The sequence below is a fragment of the Mustela lutreola genome, chromosome 17 (assembly GCF_030435805.1).
Source record: "Mustela lutreola isolate mMusLut2 chromosome 17, mMusLut2.pri, whole genome shotgun sequence".
NCBI classification, from domain to species: Eukaryota; Metazoa; Chordata; class Mammalia; order Carnivora; family Mustelidae; genus Mustela; species Mustela lutreola.
The window spans coordinates 40,289,638-40,310,622 of NC_081306.1; the positions used below are offsets into that span (position 1 = coordinate 40,289,638).

The 20,985-nt window shown below is 45.1% G+C and overlaps 1 protein-coding gene across 5 annotated transcripts; it reads left to right on the plus strand.

Moving 5' to 3' along the window:
- Positions 1-5,188: 5,188 nt before the first annotated feature.
- On the plus strand, positions 5,189-17,131 carry ZSCAN25 (zinc finger and SCAN domain containing 25). 5 transcript variants are annotated; one of them, XM_059153846.1, is made up of 7 exons: positions 5,189-5,258; positions 6,852-6,963; positions 8,278-8,695; positions 9,871-10,072; positions 10,695-10,786; positions 11,379-11,505; positions 15,366-17,131. In XM_059153846.1, the coding sequence occupies exons 3-7, from the start codon at positions 8,309-8,311 to the stop codon at positions 16,196-16,198; spliced, it is 1,641 nt and encodes a 546-aa protein (XP_059009829.1). In that variant the 5' UTR covers positions 5,189-5,258; positions 6,852-6,963; positions 8,278-8,308; the 3' UTR covers positions 16,199-17,131. The 5 variants fall into 5 exon arrangements, with proteins under 5 accessions (XP_059009829.1, XP_059009830.1, XP_059009832.1 ...); XM_059153847.1 differs by having other exon boundaries at positions 8,281-8,695; XM_059153848.1 differs by lacking the exon at positions 5,189-5,258 and adding an exon at positions 5,409-5,733.
- The last annotated feature ends 3,854 nt before the right edge of the window (positions 17,132-20,985 follow it).

The window sequence follows — 20,985 nt, forward strand, 5'->3', positions numbered from 1 at the left end:
TGCAGGCTCTCTCTCTTAAATAAATAAATAAAATCTTAAAAAAAAAAAAAGGATTGAATGAATTTGAATACATAAAACATACAATCTTTGGTCATGCATGAAGTTCATTAAGAAAGACAAATGAGGGGGTGCTTGGGTGGCTCAGTGCGTTAAGCCTCTACCTTTGGCTCAGGTCATGATCCCAGGGTCCTGGGATAGAGCCCTGCATCGGGCTCTCTGCTCAGCAGGGAGCTGCTTCCTTCTCTCCCTCTGCCTGCTTCTCTGCCTACTTGTGATCTCCATCTGTCAAAGAAATAAATAAAATCTTAAAAAAAAAAGACAGACAGACAAATGGGGGGGGGGCACCTGGATAGCACAGTTGGTTAAGTGTCTGGCTCTTGGTTTCAGGTCAGGTCATGATCTCAGGGTCCTGGGACTGAGTCCCGAGTTGGGCTCTGTGCTCAGGGTGAAGGCTGCTTGAGGATTCTCTCTGTCCCTCTCCCCTTGCCCTTCCTCCTGTTTTATTTCTCTCTCTCTCTCTCAAGTAAGTAAAAAAATCTTAAAAAAAAGACAAATAGGAAAATACTTGCAAGACATTTGGAAAAGGGCCAATTGTCTTAATGTCCCCAAAACACATATATGAATAAGAAAGAGATAAAGAACCTAACAGAAACAGAGGGAAGGATAAACATAGCTAGTCCACAGAAAAAGAAATACAAGTAAATAATGTGGGTAGGAATAATGATTGACTTCCCTTATTATTAAGAAATGCAAGTAAAAAATTGTGGCATCATTTATTTTCCTCATCAGATTGGCAAAGATGGAAAAGTTTGATAACATCCAGTGTTGATGAGATTGTGGGGAAATGAATGTTAATATCCCGTTTCCAGTGGGAATGGAAATTGGTGCAGACTCCTTGCAGGAAAATTTGGCAGTAGCCGACAATATTCCAAATGTGTATTACTTTTAAACCCAGCAATTCCATGTATGGAACTTATCCTTGGATAAAACTTGAATGGATGTTTAACAATGTTCTTTCTAGATTTCTGGTAAATCTTAATGCTGGAAACATCCTAAAAGTCTACCAAGAGTCTCCATAAGTCATGGTAAATCCATGCACTGGAACACTATGCAGCTGGTTAAAAGAGAGTGGGGTAGATCGATATGTATAGACACAGAAAGAGATGCTGTTTAGTGAATAAAAGCAAAGTGCAGAGCAGAATATAGCATGATTCTGTTTATGGGAAACAAACAGGATATGCATTTTATGCTTAGTTTGCCTATAATATTTCTGGAACCTGCTTCATGGCCTCATCCCAACCTCTGATTCCTCAGCTGTTCCGTTTTTGTTGGTTTCCATCCCTCCTCTCTGTTCAGCTTAGACTCCTGGTCACTCACTCAACACAAACTTTTCCCACCGGAGTCCTCTTTCCCTCCACTCTGGGACTCTCTATGTTAAATCCCAACATTAGGGACGCCTGGGTGGCTCAGTGAGTTAAGCCTCTGCCTTCGGCTCAGGTCATGATCTCAGGGTCCTGGGATCGAGTCCTGCATTGGGCTCTCTGCTCGGCGGGGAGCCTGCTTCCTCCTCTCCCTCTCTCTCTGCTTGCCTCTCTGCCTACTCGTGATCTCTGTTAAAAAAAAAAAACCCAACATTAGATCAAGCCACCCGTTTATTTTAAGCAGATTTGCCCCAGATTGCACATACAATTGTGTGGCTTAATTCTATCACTTGTTTGGTTTCAATCTCACTTGGGTGTTCAGTGTTGCTTGATGATCTTTCCATCAACCTTACAATTTTTTCTTTTTTCTAAAATATTTTATTTATTCGAGAGAGAGAGAGAGGAGGAGAGAGCACAAACGGGGGAAGAGGGTGAGGGAGAGGGAGAAGCAGGCTCCCCACTGAGCAGGGAGCCCGATGCAGGGCTTGATCCAAAGACCCAGAGCGGAAAGCAAATGCTTAATCAAGTGAGCCACCCAGGTGTCCCTACAGCTTTTTCTTACATTATTTCAATATCACAATAGATATTTCAATTTTTTACTTCATTATTTAAGCCTATCATTGTCCTGTGCGTTCTCAGCAGGTAATATCACTGGGGAAAGAGGCCAAGAATGAACTCCTCAAACACCTCTAGAATGATTTTAAAACCATCTACTTCAGGGATCAGCCAGCTACAGTCCTTGTGTCAAATCAAGTGCCGGGTGTGAGCTAAACATGGTTTTGACATTTTTACAGGATTGCAAAAATGAAGAATATATGAAAATGCATCCAGCAAAACTTAGGATAGTTATTTCTGGCCTTTCGTGGAAAAAGTTTGCTGAGCCCTAACCTAGACCATCACTCTTTGAATCTTTTTGAATCTTTTCTTCCCAATTCCTCTCCAAAGCTTCCCTGGAAACCTGTGATCTGATCCAATCTCCTCCTGCCTCTGCCAGAATGATCTTTTCTCTGTGTCTTCTCCATGGCAAGCTGATGGAAGGTTTTTTTTTTTTTATATAATTTTTCATTTTTTATAAACATATATTTTTATCCCCAGGGGTACAGGTCTGTGAATCACCAGGTTTACACACTTCACAGCACTCACCAAAGCACATACCCTCCCCAATGTCCATAATCCCACCCCCTTCTCCCAACCCCCCCCCCCCCCCCCCAGCAACCCTCAGTTTGTTTTGTGAGATTAAGAGTCACTTAGGGTTTGTCTCCCTCCCAATCCCATCTTCTTTCATTTATTCTTCTCGTACCCACTTAAGCCCCCATGTTGCATCACCACTTCCTCATATCAGGGAGATCATATGATAGTTGTCTTTCTCCGCTTGACTTATTTCGCTAAGCATGATATGCTTTAGTTCCATCCATGTTGTCGCAAATGGCAAGATTTCATTTCTTTTGATGGCTGCATAGTATTCCATTGTGTATATATACCACATCTTCTTGATCCATTCATCTGTTGATGGACATCTAGGTTCTTTCCATAGTTTGGCTATTGTGGACATTGCTGCTATAAACATTCGGGTACACGTGCTCCTTTGGATCACTACGTTTGTATCTTTAGGGTAAATACCCAATAGTGCAATTGCTGGGTCATAGGGCAGTTCTATTTTCAACATTTTGAGGAACCTCCATGCTGTTTTCCAGAGAGGTTGCACCAGCTTGCATTTGATGGAAGGTTTTTGATATCACTAGGGATAGCTTAGTGTTCCCAGATAGACTGAGCCAATCAGGCAATTTCATTTGGCCCTGGATGTCAAGGTTGTCTAATAACTCTCAGATGTGAGTGCATGTTAGTGGATGGAGGCTATCCAACACTATTCCCAAGGTCATTGATATTATAATTTGTAATATAAAAAAATCTGTGATCCTCTGAGCCCAGTGGACTTGGTCCCGAATGCGTCATAAGGTATGGACCTAACATTATTTCTTTCCAGATAACCAACAAGTTGTTTGCTTTTAAAATGTTCTTTCATTTTTTAAAATTTATTTTTTTAAATTTTTTTATTTCTTTTCAGCGTAACAGTATTCATTGTTTTTGCACCACACCCAGTGCTCCATGCAATCCATGCCCTCTCTAATACCCACCACCTGGTTCCCCCAACCTCCCACACCCCGCCCCTTCAAAACCCTCAGATTGTTTTTCAGAGTCCATAGTCTCTCATGGTTCACCTCCCCTTCCAATTTCCCTCAACTCCCTTCTCCTCTCTAACTCCCCTTGTCCTCCATGCTATTTGTTATGCTCCACAAAGAAGTGAAACCATATGATAATTACTCTCTCTGCTTGACTTATTTCACTCAGCATAATCTCTTCCAGTCCCATCCATGTTGCTACAAAAGTTGGGTATTCATCCTTTCTGATGGAGGCATAACACTCCATAGTGTATATGGACCACATCTTCCTTATCCATTTGTCCACTGAAGGACATCTTGGTTCTTTCCACAGTTGGGCGACTGTGGCCATTGCTGCTATAAACATTGGGGTACAGATGGCCTTCTTTTCACTACATCTGTATCTTTGGGGTAAATACCCAGTAGTGCAATTGCAGGGTCCTAGGGAAGCTCTATTTTTAATTTCTTGAGGAATCTCCACAGTGTTTTTCAAAGTGGCTGCACCAACTTGCATTCCCACCAACAGTGTAAGAGGGTTCCCCTTTCTCCACATCCTCCCCAACACATGTTGTTTCCTGTCTTGCTAATTTTGGCCATTCTAACTGGTGTCAGGTGGTATCTCAATGTGGTTTTAATTTGCATCTCCCTGATGGCTAGTGATGATGAACATTTTTTCATATGTCTGATAGCCATAAAATGTTCATTCTTATAAATATATGTGGCTTTGGTCATTTACCAAATTATTTCACCCTCTCTCTCATCCTCCAGATCCAATTAATCCTCAAACCCTGGCAATGTTACTTCCCCAGTAAGTTTCATATAGAATCACTCTTGGCAATTTCTGGTCTCAGGGACTGTCCCAGGTCTGTACCATCCTCTCTCTCCTGGACTGCTTCTTAAGCTTCCTTTTACGCAACAGTCAGCCATCTCGTTTCTCCACCTCCCTCCCCTCTTGCTCGGTCTTTCTTGAAGGGTTCTCAGCAGCATCTTCACAAATTGTGTCCCTTCCCGCCTTGAAACCTTTCCATGGCTCCCCATTGCCTTTAGCTCACCAGCTGAAATACTAAGTTTAACTGTGTACTCCAGTGGCCCGGGTTGTGTGGGAATGCCGTCAACCCCTCCCCACTCACTGGGGACACTCACCTCACTTTTTAAAAGCTCGCCCTTCAAATCTGAGCTGAGGTGCCCCTCCTCCAGGAAGTCTTCCCTGACTCCCTCCTCCAAACTATTCGCGGGGGAGGCCCCTCTTATGTGAACCTATAGAATTCGGTGCTTCCCTCCGTCACCCTCGGCCCCTGCGCCTTGCACAAAGTACAAGAAGCGCGGAATAAGCACGTGTTGGCCTATACAGCCCGCTGAAAGAGGCTTCATGCCCAGTAGTGTGTCTGGAGGGACCTTCTCACGAAGGGAAAGCAGATGCCAAGGCGCGGAGGCGCCAAAAGACCTGACGACCGTGAGGACCTCGAGCCTCTAGGGCACGAGTTAGCCTGGGAAGAGCAGCTCAGTCTCCCCAGACAGGCCCAGTGGACCGGCGACCATAGAGACTCCCCGACCTCCGGGAGTCCTAGAGAGGAAGCGGAAGGGGGCTCTTTCCTCACGCACCTGTCTGACAGCGTCCGCGGCCCACATCCGGTCCTCTGAGCGCTCGGGCCTGGCTGGCGTTGTTGAAGGGCTGCGGGTGAGTGTTGGGTTGGGGCGACGCGGGGCGACGCGGGGCGACGCGGGGCGGCGGGTGAAGGCGGCGGCGGGGCAGGGTTTCGGGGCCTCTGCGGGCTGAGGCGGTCGGGGGGGCAGCGTTTCGGGACCGTTGCGGTGGCGGCGGCGGGGCTGAGGTAGCGGGCGGCGCGTCTCCCCGGAGCAACCTCCCGCGGCACGGAGGCCTTGGTGGGGCGCGACGCAGGGGCTCAGGTGGGAGCGGACTCGGGCCCGCCCGGCCAGGGTTACCTCAGCGCTCGGGGCGTCCGCGAACTCGAGACCTGGAACCAGAGCAGCCCTCTCAGAAAATTTGAAAGTAGCCATTTTAGATCAAGACGTGGGACGCTCACGTAAAGAATGGCTTCTCTTTTAAGCCTTCTCTTCGTGAAGGGCCAGGGATGAAGGATGAAAAAGGACCTTGCGCGCCTTCGGGGAGTCTGGTAGTCGGAGACACGCTGGTAAACAATTGCGCCGTAGCGCCCTAAATTCCAACAGGGGAGTGAATGGGAGTGAGTACGTGCAGTAGCTGGGAAGTCGCGAGAGAAGTCTCTCTTGGTGCAGCAGAGAAAAATGAACGGATTGAAGATGAAAAATGGGCTTACGAAGGGTGTATAACTGCAGAGCACCCAATAGGATATTAAGTAGAAGTTTCGGAAGTACCTCCTGCCAAGTTTGATTATTCTCTGTAGGTTAAGAGTGATCTTTCCCTTCTCCAAAAACCCAGCCCCTTCTCCACTTTCGACTCCCAAGTCTGCCTCCCCAGCCTGGGTACCGCGCACCCCCAGCCTGAACCCGTCGTGAAATGGAATAGTATTCAGCCAGTCTAGTGTAAGCCCCTTCTTTTTTCATGAGTACTTGAACCGACATTAACCTTTTTCTCATTTTGGCTCCCCCTGTGGTTTATCTGCACCCTATCTTTTGGGAGGCCGACCTAGGTCATCTAACGTCTTACAGCTCCAGTTTCTTCATTTGAAAAGTAGGGGGAGTAATACTCCCTATACAGAATGGTTATTAAGTATTGAATCAGAGTGTGTGCTCACAGGCTTTCTAACTGGGAGAGCCTATAGAAGTTAAAAATCTTAATTTTTTTTTAATTAAAAAGAATATATTTTATATTTAAAAAAATATATATAATATATAAAAATATTATATTTGTTTATTTGACAGAGAGAGAGCGCACAAGTAAGCAGAGCGTCAGGGAGAGGGGGAGAGAGAGAAGCAGGCTCTTTGCTGAGCAGGGAGCCTGATGTGGGGCTCGATCCCAGGACCCTGGAATCATGACCCGAAGGCAGCCGCTTGACCAACCGAGCCACCCGGGCGTTCCCCCCCCCCTTTTAAAAATTTTTTATTTGAGAGGGAGAAAGCAGGGGGTGGAGGAGCAGAGGGAGAGGGAGAGAATCCTGAAGCAGACCATGTGCTGAGGAGGAACACAAAGCAGTGCTGGATCCCAGGATCCTGAGATCATGACCTGAGGGAAATCGAGAGTCTGCCCTTAACTGACTGAGCCATCCCAGAAGTTAAAAATCTTTTGACCAATTGTAATGATACATATATGTCACTCTTTTGTGTTCTTTAGGCTGAGCACACGGTCACATCCAAGCCACTGGCAAGTCTATTGGTTTTACCTCCAGAATATGTCTTGACTGTCTGCTTTGTCACCATCCTGAGCCTCTCCTGCTTGGACCACTGTAAGTGCTGCTTCCCTTCCTGTCCCCTCTAAACTATAGTCCATTGACATACCACAGGCAAAATAAACTTTCTTTTCTTTTTTTTTTTCTTTTTAAAGATTTTATTTACTTGACTCACAGAGAGAGAGCACAAGTAGGCAGAGTGGCAGGCAGAGGGAGAGGGAGAAGTAGGCTCTCTACTGAGCAAGGAGCCTGACATGGGGCTCGATATCAGGACCCTGAGATCATTACCTGAGCCGAAGGTAGCCACTTAATCGACTGAGCTGCCCATGTGCCCTGCAAAATGACTTTTATAAAACATGTGGCTCCTTGCTAAAGTAAGATTAACTCATAATTTTTAGTGTGTTCCAGTTCCTGGATAATCTGGTTCTGCCTGCCTCTGCCGCCTCTTCTCGTGCAGCGTTGTCACTCAACTCTGCAGAAGCCATACTTCACTTTGGCTTGTTCTCAGATATACAGAGTAATTTCTGGTCTCAGTCCTTGTGCGTGGAAAAATCTGAATGACTGATTCATTCTCATCCTTTGGGTCTCAGCCTACATGTCATTTTTTCAGAAAATTGTTCTTCAAGTTGTTCATCCTCCATTAACAGCACTGTACATATTTCCTTTCTAGAACTTATCTCCATTTATAATTTTAATTTATTTGCATGTATATATTTTTTCTCTCTGCTGTGCTAGTATATGAGTATCAAAGGGTAAGTGCTGTGTTTGTCTTGTTTTATATTTTTTATATATATATATACATATATATATATTTAAGATTTTATTTATTTATTTGAGAGAGAGCAAGAGAGGGAGAGAGAACACAGAGGGAGGTGGAGAAGCAGACTCCCTGCTGAGCAGAGAGCCTTATATAGGGCTTGATCCCAAGTCTCCCAAGATCATGACTGGAGCTGGAGGCAGAGGCTCAACCGACTGAGCAGCCCAGGCACCGCATCTGTATTATATTTCTGGTTTTTGCAGGTTTGGCATATATATTTACTGAAAATGTATTACACCTTTGGAAGAGTAGGTCTGTGTGACTGATCTAATTATAACCTATTTTATATTCTCTGATTTTCGTGTTATTTCCCTGATGAGATCCTGCAGTGTTTGTGGGCATAAAGTAAAGTCTCTACATTTTTCTGCACATACTTGGTAATTAGCATAACTAACTAGAATTGATGTAATTTTTAGGATATATGTTCAGTTTTTTGAAAGTAATTGTCATGTTCTCCAGCAGAAGAGCCATTGATGGTAGGCACGGAACTGGGATGGACTGAGTTTTTCTTTTTCTCATTTATGCTTCCATTATTGTTTGTCTGGCCTTCCCAGCAGACACTCAGTCTTCTGGGAGGGTGTGAAGATGCTTAAAGAGCGTCCAGGGATGGCAGAAGACCCTCAGCAGCCGATGGGTGTTCCTGTGGTAAAGCTGGAGAAAGAGTTGCCATGGGGCAGGGGAAGGGAGGACCCTAGTCCGGAGACTTTTCGTCTGAGGTTTCGGCAGTTCCGCTACCAGGAGGCAGCTGGTCCCCAGGAAGCCCTCAGGGAACTCCAGGAACTCTGTCGCCAGTGGTTGAGGCCTGAGCTGCACACCAAGGAGCAGATCTTGGAGCTGCTGGTGCTGGAGCAGTTCCTGACCATCCTGCCTCGGGAGTTCTATGCTTGGATTCGAGAGCATGGCCTGGAGAGTGGCAAGGCTCTTGTGGCCATGGTGGAAGACTTCACAGAGAGAACATTGGAGGCCAAGGCGGTGGGTGAGAAGGGGGAATCTGGGTCTTGTTTCATTGGTGTGGGAAGGGGAGATTTAAAGAATTGAAAGGTTTGAGGAAGCAGTGGGAGTTGATGAGGTATACAGTCTCCTTCCCCTGCTCCCAGACCCCCTGAAGTACTTTCTGGAGGGCAGTGGAGTTTTCAGCAAGAAAATCCATTCTCAGGGAAGGTGCAGGGCTTGTAGAAGGGCTGTTAGCTTCCTTTTTTGGTCATCAGGACAAGAGGCCTGGCCATATTTCCCTTGTGAGCCTCAGGCCTAAGGAACCTTACTTTTAAGGTTCCTCAACTCATTCCTCTTTGGGCAGGATGCATGTGAGAATGCAGAGAATTCCAGTTGGGTGAATATTCTTCCTAAGAAGCATGGTCTGCACAGTGCAATTTCCACATCTGGGATATCAACTTAAGTGGCTCACATCAGCGATTCTGTGGTGGTGGTCTGGTCATACCAGGCAACTGCATCTTAGATACTTCCTTGGGACTTTGGCTGGTGTCTGTGACTCTTTGGTATAATCACCTGATTATTGTCTGGGAAAGAAGAGAGCAGGACTTAACATTACTGTTTTGCTTGCAAGTAACTGTCTTTCTTAACTTCATCTTTCCTTTCCTGCTGTAGTTACCCCAGACTTCCTCCATAATCCTAAGAATTATTTTTTTACTCCCAGCCCAGAAGCTTAAAAGTAGACCCAAAGGGGCCTGTTTTTGTGAGTGTATCTCAATATGAGTTGTCCTGATTTTTCTTGCTATTTTTAGAGCTAGTTTTTTTCACTAGGTAATTCACTATGGAATCAGAGCTTGTATTTTTTACTTTTAGCATTTGTAATTGGGGGATTTTTTTTTTCCTAGTAGGGAGTGTTTCGGGCTAAAGTTCTCAATCAAATAATATTTAGCCTCTCTGTGACATTATGCATGGTGGAATTCTGTTAGGCTGAGGGACCCTTGCAGAATGGCATGGACATAGAACAGTTGCTCATAGCCTGATAAAGAGAGCTTAGTCTCTTTTTCACCTTCTTACCGACATCCTGTGGAAGAACCTAGCCAGCTTTTTCTTCCCCTCCCTTACAGCTGGAATGGTTCTTTTCTAGGTTTTCTTTTTAGGTTTTAATTCAGATCCCTCCCCCAGGCCTCATTCTAATAGGTGTTGGGGACTGTCCTTAGGTTCCATGCCACGTGCAGGGAGAGCAGCAGGAGACAGCACTTGGCAGAGGCCCTTGGGAACCAGGTGTGCACCTGGGGCCGGTGGAGATCAAGCCCGAGTGGGGGATGCCCCATGGGGAAGGAGTTCAAGGCCTAGACCAAGGCACTGAGGAGCAACTCAGTCAGGACCCTGGAGCTGGGACACAAGCCTTCCAGGAGCAGGGTAAGATGCAAACAGTAAAGTAAGGACATAGAAGACTGTGCTTTGTGATCCTATCCTTTACAAGTCCAGCAGTTGTTAAATGAAGTGAAATCCTATCCTTTACAAGTCCAGCAGTTGTTAAATGAAGTGACCTGTGGGCTGTAATTCTGATTTTTCCTGGTTACTTCCTTGACTTTAGTAGGAAAGAGATGAAGTGGAATTGTTTTCTGTATCTTGATTCTCTGATTTCTGCAGGGGGTACCCAGGATTGTGTTCTCTTACCATTTCTTTTCTTCTCTTTTCCCTCACATCCCTTCTAGAAATCTAGAAATATGCAGGTGACATGTAGGGATATTTTTTAAGTGGGCAGACAGACCATATCCCTGAAAGTAATGTATGACTTCATTGTGTTAGTGAATCTCAAAGGAGCTTATTGCCAGAGTGTGACCAGGGAGCTTGGCTGGCCTTCAAGGGGCAGGGCATATTGGGTTGGGATTATCTTCCCAGTGGAGAGCAGGATAGTCTGTACCTGCACCCCAGCTTTAAGGTTCTTAGGGTTCTGTGTGTCAGGCAGTGGACACCTTTGAACAAGTTAACTGCAAGGCAGCGCTAATCTTTCTTATGCTTTTTTCCCTTTGCTTAGCTCTGCCAGTTCTTCAGGCTGGTCCTGGCCTCCCTTCCGTGAACACCAGAGACCAAGAGATGGCAGCTGGGTTCCTTACAGCTGGACCCCAGGTGAGCTGTACCTCTCCCCTTCTGGGGACCATGACGTTGTTTTGAATGAGGTTCACTTTCCCTAAGGTTTCTCTGCACAACAAAGTGCTATCCACAAGTTGAATTATTTCACCTTTCTTGTTCTGATGGTTGTGGCAGGTTTGTTTTCTTCACTTTATCATCCCTAGTTGTTAACACTCACTTCTACGGCTTTGTGACTTTTTTTTTCCTTCCCGATTGACTCAGGATTACTCTTTTAATTGTGAGGAGGAAGACCTTATGGATAGAAGCCACTAGGCTTTAGGTGAGGGGATAAATAGCAGCTTTGAAGCATTTGAAAAATGGAAATTGGGTTCTTTGGTTGTGAGGGTACAAGCTTAGTGGCTGCAGCAGAGACTTAGAAATACAGTGGCTCAGACGAGTCCATTACTTCCCTGTCATTAAACTGTTGAGAGGTAGGCCCTTCTGCTCCCGAGAGCACTAGCGACCCAGTTCCTTTGGTCTTCTTGGTCCCTTCTTCCCTAGAGTGTTGTCTCCTGTGTTCTCTTCTGCTTTTAGATTCTTCCTACCTTGGGATTATTTCTCTATCCATAGCAGTCTCCTGTTGTTTCAGGGGTTGGGGACATTTAAAGATATGGCCTTGGCTTTCCCTGAGGAGGAATGGAGGCATGTGACCCCAGCCCAGATAGACTGCTTTGGGGAATATGTGGAACCCCGAGACTGTGGGGTCTCAGCTCCAGGTAAGACTTTCCATTCCAAAGGTAAGAAACTGAGGAATTTTAAAAGCTACAGGTCAGGGGTCTTATCCTTGCCCTGGATTTTAGAACCTGGTACTACTGACAGAAGATGAGTAAATGGGTCCAAGGAAAGAGAGTGGACCCAGGTTTAAGGAGCTGGCCACGTGTTTTCCTGTCAGGATAGGAGCAGTCAAGGGGACAAGAAATCACAAGGTAGTTACTCTGGTTGTGATGAGAGTGGCTGGTCATTAGACTCCTGGAGCACCCACTGTGTGACTGAACCAAGGCTCGAGAGCAAAAGAACAGCAAAAGATGATCCTCTGATCTTGTTTACTTGGCAGAGATGTATTGAGTGCCCCCCTGGGTGTTGGCCCCACCTCTGCAGCTTTGTTTTGGGGCTGGGCTAAGGGCATGGAAGCCTTTGGAGCACGAGATGTGTGTACAGAGGATGGCAGGAGCATGGACAGAAGGGTCCTAGAAACCAGAGAGGTCCATGTGGGCCCGTGTCACAGAGCGAGCAGAGTTATCACTCTACTTCTTTAGCGCATGTAAACCCGTCCTGGCTCCATCACTTACTGATTGTGACCTGGGGCACCACAGGTGACCTTTTCAGGCCTCTGGTTTTCAGTTGCAAAATGGGAACGTTTATAGAAATCTCACGGTGTTGTGAGGATTAATATTTGGTGAATATAGTAGTGTCAGATATTTTTATTAGTAGTACAAATTTTTTTTTATGAGTTAGCATTTATTTATTGGCTCAGAAATGTTTATTTGGCATGTTATGTGGTCAACATTCTGCTTTAAAGGTGCTTGCCTCTGTGATCTTACCAGTTCAGGTGAAGAGCTCAGGTGTATATAATGTCATTATGGCGTAGCGTAAGGGGCACTAGAGGAGGGACTTAACGAGACTTGGTCCAGGACAGGGTTGTCACGCCATGGTAGTGATGTGAGTGGCCATAGGCTACCAACATACGTTACAAAGATGTAAGACTTCTGTAACAGTAGAGGATGTGGAAACCCCCGGACATAACTGTGCAGTGCAGGAGCTAGTGCAGTGGCCCAGATGTGGTACTAGTATTTCAGCACCTTGATCCCCCTTGGGATGAGATTCTACCAGTGATGCTGCCAATGTGCTGGAAGTATTCTGTTCTCCTCCTATTCCCAGAGGGTTTTTATGTGTTCTTGGCCATTCTGATTGTTGTAGAGAGTCTGGCTGTATGCTCGCCCTCTTCCCATTGTTTCAAACAACGGAAGCACTTCCTTAAGTGTTTATGGGGAGTCTGGGTGGGCCAAGGTCCATTTCCCACCCATACTGTCTACCAGCTGTCTCCACCTTCAGATCGTCCTGGGATTTAGTCCCATTTACCTATGGCTCCTGCATTGACAGCTGTGTAGGATTGGGCCTGAGAAATCAGAATTCCATGCTAGGTAATAACTGGCACATACTCGCATCGTCTCAGTGTCCAGGTAAGACTCGTGCTTTGCATTTAGTTTCAGTTTTATTATTCATAACACCTCAAAACTGGAAACTACTCAAATGAACACCAGCCAATGAAATAAAGAGATTTCAATACATTCTTGACAGTGTAAAAGCATATACTACCAACAGCAAAAAAAAAAAAAAAAAAAAAATGTAATTATAGCTATGCTCCACCATGTGGGTGAATCCTAAAAGCATAATAATGAGCAGAAGCAGCTAGAAACAATGTGTGGATCTAATGTATAAAGTTCAAGACCAGGCAAAAGCACTTTATGGTGATCAAAGTCTGGATAGCATGTTTGTCTGGTGGGCAGAATATAGTCACTGGAAGGTATGGGAGATGACTTTCTGGATGCTGATAATGTTTCTTGAGTTGGATGCTGTTTACATAGTTATATTCATTATGAAAATTTGAACTCTACAGTTATGTTTTGTGCATTTGTATTTCCTGGAAAGTTTATGAAAGAATCTATCTGAGGTGAGACTGTTGTCCTTCATCTTTGTTTAGGTCTGGAGGCATGCGAGATTTTTCTCTGTCTCTCTCTCTTTCTTTTTTTTTATTTTTTTAAAGATTTTATTGATCTATTCATCTGACAGGAGATCACAAGTAGGCAGAGAGGCAGACAGAGAGAGCAGAGAGAGAGGAGGAAGCAGGCTCCCCACTGAGTAGAGAGCCCGATGCGGGGCTCGAGCCCAGGAGGACCCTGAGATCATGACCTGAGCTGAAGGCAGAGGCTTGAACCCACTGAGCCACCCAGGTGCCCCTCTTTCTCTTTTAAAAATTTTACTTTTAGTAATCTCTACACCTGGTGTGGGACTCGAATTTATAACACTGAGATTAAGAGTCGAACGCTCTATGGACTGAGCCAGCCAGGCACCCATTGTCTTTTTTTTTTTTTTTTTTTTTTTGCTGTCTTGGCTCCTTTGCTCCCTAGAGCCTTCCTTTTTTTTTTTTTTTCATCTTCCTCATCTTCTGTAAATATTTGTTCTGTTTAAATTTAGAGAGAGTTGGAGAGAGATCAGAGGAAGGACACTGAGAAGGATTGAGGCATTTCAGTAGCATTCACAGGCATTTCAGTCTGGTAGAAGTCAGTGACAGAGTGGGTTCATTCATTCATCCAGCAGCAGGTAAGCTTGTGCGAGGCTCCTAGGAGACCTTGATTGGTAAGATCTGGTTAGGCAGAGGGAGCAGTTTGAGCAGGGACTACTTGCTGAGCAAGCGTAGGGAGGATATGTAGAACTCCAAGTAGTTCATCCCTGGAATAGGTTTATAATTTTTAGGGAAGGCAGGACACCTTGATGAATGTAAAATAGCATTTTCAGTAAGATTGTGTATAAATAAGTGTAGGATGGGGCGCCTGGATGGCTCAGTGGCTTGGGGCCTCTGCCTTCGGCTCAGGTCATGATCTTGGGGTCTTGGGATTGAGCACTGCATCTGGCTCTCTGCTCAGTGGCGAGCCTGCTTCCTCCTCTCTCCCTCTCTGCCTGCCTCTCTGCCTGCTTGTGATCTGTCTGTCAAATAAATAAATAAAATCTTTAAAAATAAATAAGCGTAGGATAAGCAAAATGCTTGATCAGTATATATTATATATATATTGATACAGTATATATTGATCGGTATATATTAGCTGAAGAGAGCAAGCAGGGCATGTTTCTTCAAGGAAATCACTGAATTAGATTTAGAAGGAAATGAAAGTCTGAGTTAGTATAAAAGTGAGTGGGTGTTGAAGTTTGGCAGAGTATTCTGTAAAAAGGTACAGAGGTAGTCTTGTCTTGGGTTGCTATAGTAGAATATTATAGACTGTGTGGCTTAAACAACAGACACTTATTTCTCAGCGTTCTGGAAGTTCGAGATCAAGGTTCCTATAGATTAAGTGTCTGGAGAGTGCCTTCTTCCTCGCTTGCAGCCAGCTGCCACCTCACAGTCTTCACGGGGCGGACAGTTGAGGGATCCATCTTGTGACTCTGTCTCTTCACAAGGGCACCAATCCCATTGTGAGGAATCATGCTTACATAACCTCTGTGTAAAGCACTCTGATTTCTCTTCCTTTTCTTTTATGGACACTAATCCCATGGAGGGCTCTACCCTCATGACTGTACCTTATTTCTTCTCAAACACCCTGTCTCCTGATAGCATCACATTGGGGTACAGGGCTTCAACCTATGAATTTGGGGGGTTAGGGACACAAACACTCAGAAGCAGATGGAGAAAAATAGAGCAAAGTCTGGTTTTAGAGTCAATGAAAGGAAACTGTATTGAGGTTTTCAGTCAGAGGGAAAAAGAAGGAATTGTGAGGGGGAAACCCTTAGGAGCCAGATTCTAACGTATAAATGTACTTTCATAGTTCCTGTAGAATCAGCCTGTATCTCCTTTATCCTGTAGGCATTGGGAGCAAGGAAAAGGAGGCTAAAACCCAGCAGTCAGACCTCAAGGGGGCGCTTGCTCGGGTGACATCAGAGAGGTTTGGGGATGCCACTCTTCAGAGCCCTGAGCTTGGAAGAACTTGTGAGCAGGAGCCCAGTAGTTCTCTGGGAAACATGCCGGGGCCGCTGCCTCCTCAGCATGGCGTCATACCCCTGCCGGATGACCTCAAGACCCACAGCTCCTTCTGGAAGCCTTTTCAGTGCCCTGAGTGTGGAAAAGGCTTCAGTCGGAGCTCAAATCTTGTCAGACACCAGCGAACTCATGAAGAAGAGAAGTCCTATGGGTGTGTCGAATGTGGAAAGGGGTTCACCTTGAGAGAGTACCTCATGAAGCACCAGAGAACACACCTGGGAAAGAGACCTTATGTGTGCAGTGAGTGCTGGAAAACCTTCAGCCAGAGGCACCACCTCGAGGTCCACCAGAGGAGTCACACGGGGGAGAAGCCCTACAAGTGTGGGGACTGCTGGAAAAGCTTCACCCGGAGACAGCATCTGCAGGTGCATCGGAGAACTCACACGGGGGAAAAGCCCTACACCTGTGAGTGCGGCAAGAGCTTCAGCAGGAATGCAAACCTGGCTGTGCACCGGAGAGCCCACACAGGCGAGAAGCCGTACGGGTGCCAGGTGTGTGGGAAGCGGTTCAGTAAAGGGGAACGGTTGGTCAGACACCAGAGGATTCACACCGGGGAGAAGCCCTACCACTGTCCTGCCTGCGGGAGGAGCTTCAACCAGAGATCCATTCTTAATCGGCACCAGAAGACTCAGCATCGCCAGGAGACCCTGGCGCAGTAAGTGTGCTATGCTGAAATGCACCTTTTTTTGCCAGTAGAAGGTCCTGGAAAGTGCAGAATCTTTCAGGACCGCAACTGGAGGAAGACCTCATTGGAAGATGCATTTGTCCTTATTCACTGAAGGGCTTTGAGGTGGGGGCTGAAGAGTGATGGGGTGCAGAAAGGTACTTTGACCCATTTTCTTTCCATTTGTTGTTAAACAACCAGGGAAAGGCCTGATTTATTTTGAGTTTCCAGAGAGCACAGCTCCTCATGTCTCTAATCCAAGTTATGTGAACAGTTTCTCACCGTCTTTTGGAGAAAGGATATCCTGAATTTCAGAGCCTCTATTGGTTCATATCTGCCTCTTGAGCAAGTCTGGTAGTAAAGGCAAAATTTTGTCCCATGTTGACAACTTAAGCCTCTTTTTTATGAGGGCTGTTTCTACCTGCAAGATCGTTAGCTCAGACTCTTCCTTCTTTTCCATTTAACAAATATTTATTGAATAGCTACTATGTGCCTGGTGCTGGGAACACAGTGGTGAACAAGACACATGAAACCTGAGCCTCCTGGAGCTTGTGATTTAGCGGTGGAAACATACAGAAACATTAATAACTCCAGGCATTCTAAGTTATGTTTGTGCTAAGTGCTGTGTGGGAAGATAGTCTTCTGGTGCTTAGTCGTTCTGCCCTGCTGCTCCGGTGCTGGATCTTTCCCTCCCCTGTTGGGATCTCTCAGGCAGCTTTGTTTATTTTACTTTATTTGTAGCCCCCTTTGTCTCTGTACCATTGTACTCTCATCTGTAAAGTTTCCCCATTATTCCTTGTACTGTAACAACAGTTCACATCCATTAGGAAGTTAATATTTTGTTATTGATCACTGAATAAACATGAAAGTATTTTAAAAAACATTCAGTTCTGTATAAAGATACAATTAAATGAATCTGAACAATGAACTTGTATTAATTAATACCCTCCATTTAATGTCACTGTAGCATGTAAGATGATTTTTTTTCTATTCTTACTTCATTCTACACATTTATTGAGGCCCAACAGGAACTTGGCTAGGTATTTCCTGTATATCAGTGAATAAAATAGGGGGAAAAGATCCTTGACCTTGAGCTTATGTTTTAGTGAATATATTTGCTCTTTAGAACCACCTAAGGTGGAACCCACTGATACTCCTGTAAACACTGTGGACCTGGGATCTGCACCTTTGTCCTTGGTCCTATCACTGTCTTGCCTTGAAATGCGTTCGCCACCTACCTCTTGTTACTAAATAGTCTTGGTGCATCCAGATCCTTGTCATCTGAGGCTCTTGGTCACCAGCTGGGGATGAGGAGGTGGTAGTGATCTGTTTTGCATGAGTGCCAATTCAGAAAAAATAAAAGATGTTTGTGGGCACTTAAAATTACATAATAACGAGGAGATACAGTATTTGTAACTGTTTATGCTTTCTTATTTTGCCATCACTAAAGGGTTTCATTTCTGTATAAAATTCCGGAATATTCTGCTTAAAATTCTGTGTAATGAGCATGGACCACACTACAGTCTTGTAATGCTGTGCCATTGAATGCTGGCTGTTGAATGAGTGAGTCTGAGTACTATAATTACAAGGTATGATTTGTCTTGTGGTGCCTTTTATTTTTATCTATCTATTTATTTATTTTAAAAAAAAGCTTTTATTTATTTACTTGACAGAGACAGTGAGAGAGGGAACACAGGCAGGAGTGGGAGAGGGAGAAGCAGGGAGCCTACTGAGCAGGGAGCCCAATACATGGCTTGATCCCAGGATCCTGGGATCATGACCTGAGCTGAAGGCAGATGCTTAATAGTCTGAGTGACCCAGCCTCTCCATATTGATTTATTTATTTTTTTTAAAGTTTACTTGAGAGAGAGAGAACTCAAGAGCATGAGCAGGGGGAAGGTCAGAGGGAGAGGAGAAGAAGACTCCCTGCTGAGCAGGGGTTGGCGTAGGGGGAGCCTGATGCTGGTTGATCCCAGAACCCCGGACCATGACCTGAGCTGAAAGTAGATGCCTAAGAGAGCCATCCAGGTGTCCCTTATGGTGCCTTTTTTTTTTTTTTTTTTTAAATTTAAAGATTTTGTTTATTTGTCAGATAGCCACAAGTAGAGGGAGCAGCAGGCAGAGGGAGAAGGACACTCCTCGCTGAGCAAGGAACCCCATGTGGGGCCTTGATCCCAGGACCCTGGGACCACGACCCAAGCTGAAGGCGGCCACTTAACTGATGACTCCTTATCCTTTGGGTGGTGAGACAACCAGGTAACTTTCTGCCAAGGTCTGTCTTGGGGAGTTACTACATTAAACATTTGCTTTTCAAAATGTATGCCACGACTTGTTACCTGCAGCCTGATTAACTGTACTTCAGTATTTCCAGTTTGTCTTTTATCCCATCCAGCCTAGGGGCAAGTAGAAGAACCCTTCTTTTTTCTCTTTTTTTAAAAGATTTTGACGGGGGAGAGAGAGCGCTCACAAGAGTGCACAAGCAGGGGGAGCAGGAAAAGGAAAAGCAGGCTCCCCGCTGACCTGGGGCTTGATCCCGGGACCCTAGGATCATGACCTGAGCTGAAGGCAGCTGCTTAACTGACTGAGCCACTTGGGTGCCCCCAGAACCCTTGTTTCTTAACAAGTAAGTTGGTTTCAAGTTCACCATGCAACGCAAGCTGACTTCATCCACTTCTGAGATGAGGGAAGTAACCATCAGGAACATGTTGCTCTAGAGTTTACTTGCTCTTTTAAACTTAGTCCGTTTCTTGGCTGCTGCACTATTGACATTTTATTCCAGATAGGTCTTTGTTTTGGAGGCTGTCCTGGCTGTTTTGTGCATCATAGGATGTGGCGTGGCATCCTTGGCCTCAGCCTGCTAGATGCCAGTAGCACCCCCCAACTGTAACAACTAAGGAGGTTTCCCACCATTGCCAAATGTCTCCTGGGTGGCAAAATTGACCCTTGGCTGAGAATCACTGCTTATAGTATTCAGGATAATAGCTGAAATGAATTAGATGGTTTAGTTATTAAAAAGACTGGCCTCCCAGGGACTAGAGCAATTTCCTGCTAAGCTTAATGCCCCAGCCTAGCTTTATAGAAAACAAAGGAGTTTTATGAGAGATCACATAGATGAATTGTATTATTGCCATGCAGAGCCAAGAGCTATTGAAATAGAATCTCAGGATAGGGGGCTGGAAATCTAAAACCCAGGTGGTTTCTATGCAGGCAGCCTGGCTTGTTGCTTGGAGTTCCTTTTAGGCAGGCATCTCCCGTGGACCCTCTACATCACAAAGAACTTGCTTGGGGCCTAGATTCATCTTTGTAAATGCAGGTGCCTTGTGCGGCCACTTAAACTTAGTGCAGCCAGGGGCAACCTTTTTTTCTCCATAAGGTCTTCAAGGCACACACAGTAAATATTTGAATGCATGAAAGTCCTGGATCTCTGCCTTTTTCCAGTAGCTAGAAGGATCGTCAGGATACCTGAGGAAGAAACAAGACATCGTGTAGCCTCTAGTGGCCTTCCGGATAACAGCAGTCATCTCTAGCTATTGTGCCACCAATTACAGTCCTATTAAAATCACCTAGAAATTCTACAAGCCAAAGAAATTTACTGAGGCTTCCTACAATTTTGTATTCCTGTCTTACTTTTTTCTCCCTTTATTATCTCAGTTTCTGAAGGACACACTTCTAGAAATTTATTGTGTCCAAACTGTCCCTAGTATTGACACATTTTAATAAATTTCAGTTAAAATTTGTTACAACAGGGAGGACAGGCAGTGTTCTCCCTTGTGTTTGTTGCTGGGAATTTAAACTGCCAGGAAAGAGAGGGTGGAAAGGGTTGGGTAATGCAGGTGTTGTACCTTGAAAAGCAGGACTTGGGAGAAGCAATTTCAGTTTTCTGGAAGAGCAGATAGGCTCCAGTAAAAGGGCTGCTGCACTGCTACATGCTCTTACCATAGCACTGTTGTCTGAGAGGCCAGAGACCAGGAAATGGCAGCAAACCCAGGAGCTTGTCTCAACTTGTTTTTCCTTCTTTAGTAAAAACTGTAATTTCTGAAGGAGGTAGTAGATTAACCTTCAGATAGATTGGGAAAAAGAGGTGGTACAATTTATACCTCCTTGACGCCCATCTCCGGGAGCTGTTCGCTTGTTATTTCTGTCTCTGAAATGCTTGAGGAAAACCCGATCGGTATCATCTAGAAATATTGATTCTTGCAAAAGGGCTCAGCATGTTGTATGAACAGGAAAAGTAGAATGGTATAGTGTATCATTGAGAGCCAATCTTCTCACAAGGTTTTTCCAGCCTTTATTTCAAGGGTTGCTGCTGCCTGAATTGAGGCACTAATGGAAGGAATGGGAAATAAGTGATGGGAAAAAACCCAGCAGGGAAGTCTGTGGGATTTGTGTGTAAATAGACCAATGGGATAGCAGGAAGGGTTGAGAAATAGCCCTCGGTCTGTATAGAAATCTAATATGTAATAAAGATGGACTCTCGGATCACTGGGCAGATTTATTTATTTAAGATTTTATTTATTTGAGAGAGAGGAGTAGGGGGAGGGGCTGAGGGAGAGAGAGAAGCAGACTCCCCACTGAGCAGGGAGCCTGATGTGGGGCTCAATCCCAGGACTCTGAGATATGACCTGAACCGATGACAGGTGCTCAGTGGGTTGAGCCTCCCAGAGATTTTTTTTTAAAAGTCATATTGGAATAATTGGACAGTGATTCGGGGAAAGATAAAAAAAAAAATAGACCCCTTTCTCACATCACATTCAAGAATAAACTCCAGATGAATCAGGAATC